The sequence below is a fragment of the Verticillium dahliae genome, genomic scaffold (assembly GCF_000150675.1).
Source record: "Verticillium dahliae VdLs.17 supercont1.17 genomic scaffold, whole genome shotgun sequence".
NCBI classification, from domain to species: Eukaryota; Fungi; Ascomycota; class Sordariomycetes; order Glomerellales; family Plectosphaerellaceae; genus Verticillium; species Verticillium dahliae.
In genome coordinates this window covers 287848-292963 of record NW_009276936.1, presented here as the reverse complement: position 1 = coordinate 292963, position 5116 = coordinate 287848, and the positions used below count along the sequence as shown (strand labels likewise).

Below are 5116 nucleotides of genomic sequence, written 5' to 3'. Positions count from 1 at the left end.
CTGGTTGCCAGGTTTCTCGTTAGGCTTCAGGCCCTCGGCTTGCAGCTTCTCTTCCTCGGCCTTCTTCTCCGCGGCCTGCTCTTCGGCCAGTCGTTGCTGCTCATCCGACTTGCGGCCGCCGCTGTACCCTGTACCGAAGTCGAGGACACCACCTGCACCGTAGGGACCGGCTGTGACGGCGACGTCGGGGCCGAGACTGACGCGGGTGCTCATGAAGGCCTTGAGGGCCTCCTGGGTGTTGATGACGCATACGCAGTCGTAAATGTCGACGCCAATCATGAAGCCAGCGCCGAGGGCGTGCACCTGGATACCGGAGGGGGGCGACCACGAGCCATCGGCGCGGCGGGCGATGAGGACGCCGGAGCCCGTGGCGCCGGAGAACTGGAAGCCCACGCGCGCCGTCGTGAAGATGGCGAGGCCCTGGGCCTTGGCGATGACTTTGGAAGGGATCTTGACGATAGCGCCAGTCCGCTTGCGAGGCGCCTTTTCCTTTTCCTTGTTCTTGGGGTCGACGGTTGTCACCTCGTGCAAGGGCTTCTCCTCAACGTGGTCGGAGGTGATGCCCTCCTCTGTGTGTCTGGTCAGTAATTGCCATCAGTGTGGTGTGATGAGAGGGGACGTACTGCAGAAGCTCTTCAGGATCTGAGCGGCCTTCTCACACTCGCGGTCCATGGTGGTGGGAAGGAAGCTCTGGGAGCCCATCTTGTTGGCGAGGGCATTGATGGGGATGGCGGCCTTGCTGCCCATCTGAGCAAGCCTGTCGCCCCAGCTGCGATGGGGCTTCTTGCCATCAGCGGCAACAGCACCGGGGGCCGCGGACGATGGAGCGTTGGTGGCGTAGGCAGGTGGCTGCTGGTGTTGGTGGTGGTGGTCACTCGCGGTGGCGGCAGCGGCGGCTTGGCCCGGAGGCGGCGCAAAGTGCGGCTGGGCGGAGTTATAGGTGGGAACAGTCTTCTCGTCGTGAACGCCCTGCTGAGAGGGACGAGGTCCAGGCAGCGGCGGCGCGGGGCCCTCGTAGTCGTTGGAGGACTTGTAGAACTGGGAAGGGTTGGACGAGGCGGCGGTCAGGCCCGTGTCGGTGTGTGTGGGGGGAGGGCCGGGAGGCGGCGGAGGGAAGTAGGGCGCATTCTGCTGGGTTGTCTGAGAGGCGGGCACGGCGGCGCCCTTCTCCGTGGGCGCGGCGTGCTGCTCGTTGGAAGGGTAGGCGGGAGGAAGGTCAGACTGCTGGGGTTGCTGGGGTTGTTGAGATGACTGGGTTGGCTGTCCGAAGCCTGCGGGGGGAAGGCCAGAGGCCGCTGGTGTCGGGTAGTAAGGCTCCTGGTTCTGGTCGGGGACCTGACCCGAGAGGGGGGGTTTCTCGGGGTTTGAAGACATTGCGATTGTGGAAGAAGTGACCGGAAAACAAAAGTGCTGTAGGTCGAAATCAGATGCTCGAGGATAAAGCCGGGAACGAGGGTATCGTGAGATTTGGTGCTTAGAGGTGGGGTATCTGGATTGGTGTTGCGGGGGACTATGCAGTTGTAGGCGATGATAGGTAGGGGGAGCCAAGTGAGGAGGGAAGTCAAGACGAGCTGATGGTCTTATACTCTTGGAGCCCACGCGGCGGCATACGAATCCACCAAAGCGAGAGCTGCAGATGGCCTGATCCTGGTGATGTGATGGTGCGGAATCAGGAAATCTGAGCTTCCAACCACATCTCAAGCTCGTGTCAGGCAGCGGCGGGAGGGAGGAGAGGGGCAGGAAGGAGGGGCGGAGGGGTGCGTTGGCAGGTGATGTCACCGCGTGGCTCATGCAAACACATGCTGTGGCACAGCCCAGAAAGACCCGCTTCTTCAGGGGGGGCAAGGGGGCTGTGCAGGGCCTTGCAGCATGTTGCAGTGAAGAGCATCGCAGCAAGGCACCTGCCTGTCTTGCCTGTGTGCCTGGAGACGAGGCTGCTGGCGGAGCCTCGTCGCTTTCGCTCTCGCAATTCGCTGCTTTGTTTATTCACATCATCAGCCTTAGACTTTCTATATCCCCCTTCCCCGGCCGATTTCGTCTTTGCCTCCCTTCCCCGGCCAATTTCTTGCTTCGTCCATCTTCTTCATCGCGTCAGACATGTGATTTGCTTGGTAAAGATTTTGGCTTTGTCATTAGGCTATTGTCTAACGCTTGATCCAACAGACCAAACACGGCGACACCAACTCTCGAGGATTCTCATCCACCTCGCATCAGACTCGATCATCTACCATCCGATCTTGAAGCCGCCGGGCAGCAGCCTCTGGAAGACGCGCATGGGGTCGTACTTGCGCGAGATGTCGAGCAGCTTCTTGGCGCTGGCGGCGCCGTAGCCGGGGAAGACCTCCTGGAACGCGGCAGCCTCGCCCATGTAGTTGAAGGCGTCGAAGAGACCGGCCGCCTTGGTCGCGTCGTTGATGGCCTTGGTCGTGCTCTCGACCCACCTGTTGACGGCGGCCTCGTACTTGGCCGAGCGCCACTCGACGACCTCGGCCCACGCCATGAGCGTGCCCTTGTTCTGAACGTCGATGCCAAGCGCGTTGCCGCCGGGGTTGGCGCGCGCCGACGCCGACTGCCACAGCGGCGTGATGGGCTGCCAGTTGATCGACACGAGCACGAGGTCCTCGAGCGGCACGGACGCGTACAGCGACGGCAGCTGGCTGATGAAGACGTCGTGCGAGATCTGGATGCCCTCGAGGAGCTCGTTGTAGTTCTTGCCCACGGTCGAGCCCGCGACGAAGACGTCGTTGATCTGGTCGACGACCAGACCGCCGACCTCGACGGCAAAGTCGGCCACCGTCTTGAACGCGAGCGTGTTGGCAATGGCAGGGATGGCGAAGAACGGCTCAAAGCACGCCGGGCGCGTCTCCGTCTCGCTGTCGTAGAAGAGAATCGCCGAGCCCACGCTGTTCTCGGCGTCCGAGGGCACCACCATGGGCACAATGTGCGACAGCGGGTCCGTGTTGAAGGCCGAGTAGTTGGCGATGGCCTGGAGGAACGCGTCAATGTCGTCGCCGCCCACTGTGTAGGCGCCGGCGAAGACGCGCTTCGAGGGGAACGTGCGCAGCGTGAACTTGGTCACGATGCCAAAGTTGTTGCTGCCGCCCTTGAGGGCCCAGAAGAGATCCGTGTTCTCCGACGCCGACGCCTTGACGACGCGGCCGCTCGACAGCACGACCTCGTAGTCGAGCACGTTGTCGGCGGCCCAGCCGGCCTGGTTGCCGTAGAAGCTGACACCGCCGGCGAGGAGGAGACCAGGCACACCGACGGGCGCGAGACGACCGCCAGCGACGGCCACGTCGTACTGCTCGAGGTACTTGTAGACGGCACCCCACTTGTAGCCGGGACCGACCTGGACGGACTTGCGGTCCGAGGAGACGGCGAGGGTCGTGAGGTTGGACAGGACCATGAGGACGCCGTCGTCGATGCTGTTGAAGCCCTTGATCGCAGTGTGGGCGCCGCCGCGGACGGCGAACTTGGTCTGGGTCAGACGGCTGTTGAGGATGCCGGCGGACACGTCCTCGGCGTTGGCGGGGCGGAAGATGCACTTGGGGTTCATGAGCTGCGTGTTGGACCAGAAGGCCTTGTTCTCGGCCTCGTAGACGGCGTCGCCCGGGTAGAACACCTTGGCCGGGTGCACGAGCTTGAGGGCCGCGCAGCCGAGGAAGGAGAGGGTGCGGGGACCGATGTCTGCCTCGCGCTCGTAGTGGACGGCGGGCGTGACACCGGCGAGGGCCGCCGCGGCGGCGTAGCCCAGGACCATCAGAGACTTCATGTTTCCGAGCATGTCTGCTGCCGCTGTTGCTGCTGCTTGTCGGTGGGGGGTGCGGAAGAAGAGGAGGCGAGGCGCGAGACGCGGCTGGACGATCGGAGCAAGCGTTTGCTTCGGTCAAGGGGGGCGAGATGATGGACAAGGACGAGACAGGAAGTTGAACTCGATGTCTCACACGCTCACACACACTCTTCCTGACGCATGGCAAGAGGCATCTCGGAACCTGGGGTGTGACATGCGTCTTAAAGGGAATCCTACGGCCCTTTCCTCAGACGAGCCAATTACTACATCGAGTACAGAATATTGACTGCAGGAAGCACCGGAGATGAGGAGATCGTGTGCCTTGGCCGGATTCCAGGAACAACGCCGATGTTGCGGACTTAACCAGCACCAACTGGCGTGGCGTACCATGTATGCCGCCGAACCTGTAGTATTGATGATTGGGGGGGGGCATGGCCTCTGCAGGGGCCTGGCAGTATTCTGCCCTCGTGGAGAGCTTATTGCTTATAGCGCGGAAGGCCGCAGCAGCAGCGCAGCAAAGGACTGTGAGGTATTCGTACCATGACAGGGTATGCAGCCCAGGTACTGTACATGGTACGTGGCCCCCCTGGATGGCCCAGGCTTCTTCTGCGCCGGCTGCATGTGATGATTGCGACCTGCAGCCCCATGTTCTTGTCATGCTTCTGCAAGGAGAACGCGGTGGGCAGGGGAGTGTCGAGGCCATGGACGGCCGACCTGCCGAGTTGGTAGGTCCATGGTCGGTCGACGGCCTTCGCAGAACCCCCGAGGCACTCGAAAGAAGCACCATTGATCAATGGATTCTTCGGTAGCGGGGTTCATCTTGACACTTGAGTTGGATGGTGTTTTGTCAGCCGATGGTCTTTGGCTTCATTGGCTGTTGGGGGTTGATCGATTTTGAAGAGGTTGATGGCTCATGTTTATCTAGGCCTCGACACCCCAATCACGCAGGTATGAATCGCCGCATCTCCAACCCGGCTCATAGATCTTTATGTGTATCTGTGGATAGCTATCTGTCTCCGCCGATGAGGTATCTATGCTATACAGTTATGTGTACGCGTAGGAGGACAGACGTGGGCAGAGGGGGAACGGGGGAGGGGTAGGAGCGCTAGAGCGCGCAGGGGGCGGGAGGTATAAGACGTTGACGGAGAGATAGGCCGCTGGCCTCAGCCTCCAGGGGGACGGCCTACTGAGATGGATGGAAACAGTTGGGTGGACATACGGGCTGTGGGAGCTGACAAGGAGTAGGGCGCAAAGGTGATGCGGGAGTGACGGTATCGACGGCGAGGGGATAGGTAATGTGAGCAAGTGGCTAGTAACACATCCAAA

The 5116-nt window shown here is 61.6% G+C and overlaps 2 protein-coding genes across 2 annotated transcripts in view; both read right to left on the bottom strand.

Annotated features, from left to right (window-relative positions):
• VDAG_07579 (SH3 domain-containing protein) overlaps positions 1 to 1374 on the bottom strand; it is a gene marked incomplete at both ends in the record, with an annotated part of 1972 nt that extends 598 nt beyond the window's left edge. Inside the window, 2 exons of the mRNA XM_009656484.1 lie at positions 135 to 569; positions 624 to 1374. Coding sequence (XP_009654779.1) covers positions 135 to 569; positions 624 to 1374 — 1186 coding nt within the window. The remainder of the gene's footprint in view (positions 1 to 134; positions 570 to 623) is intronic.
• An 850-nt stretch (positions 1375 to 2224) lies between these two features.
• VDAG_07578 (FAD binding domain-containing protein) lies at positions 2225 to 3772 on the bottom strand (the record flags this gene model as incomplete). The annotated part of the gene is made up of 1 exon (XM_009656483.1): positions 2225 to 3772. One exon carries the CDS (start codon positions 3770 to 3772, stop codon positions 2225 to 2227), a length of 1548 nt encoding a protein of 515 aa, XP_009654778.1.
• Positions 3773 to 5116: the final 1344 nt, after the last annotated feature.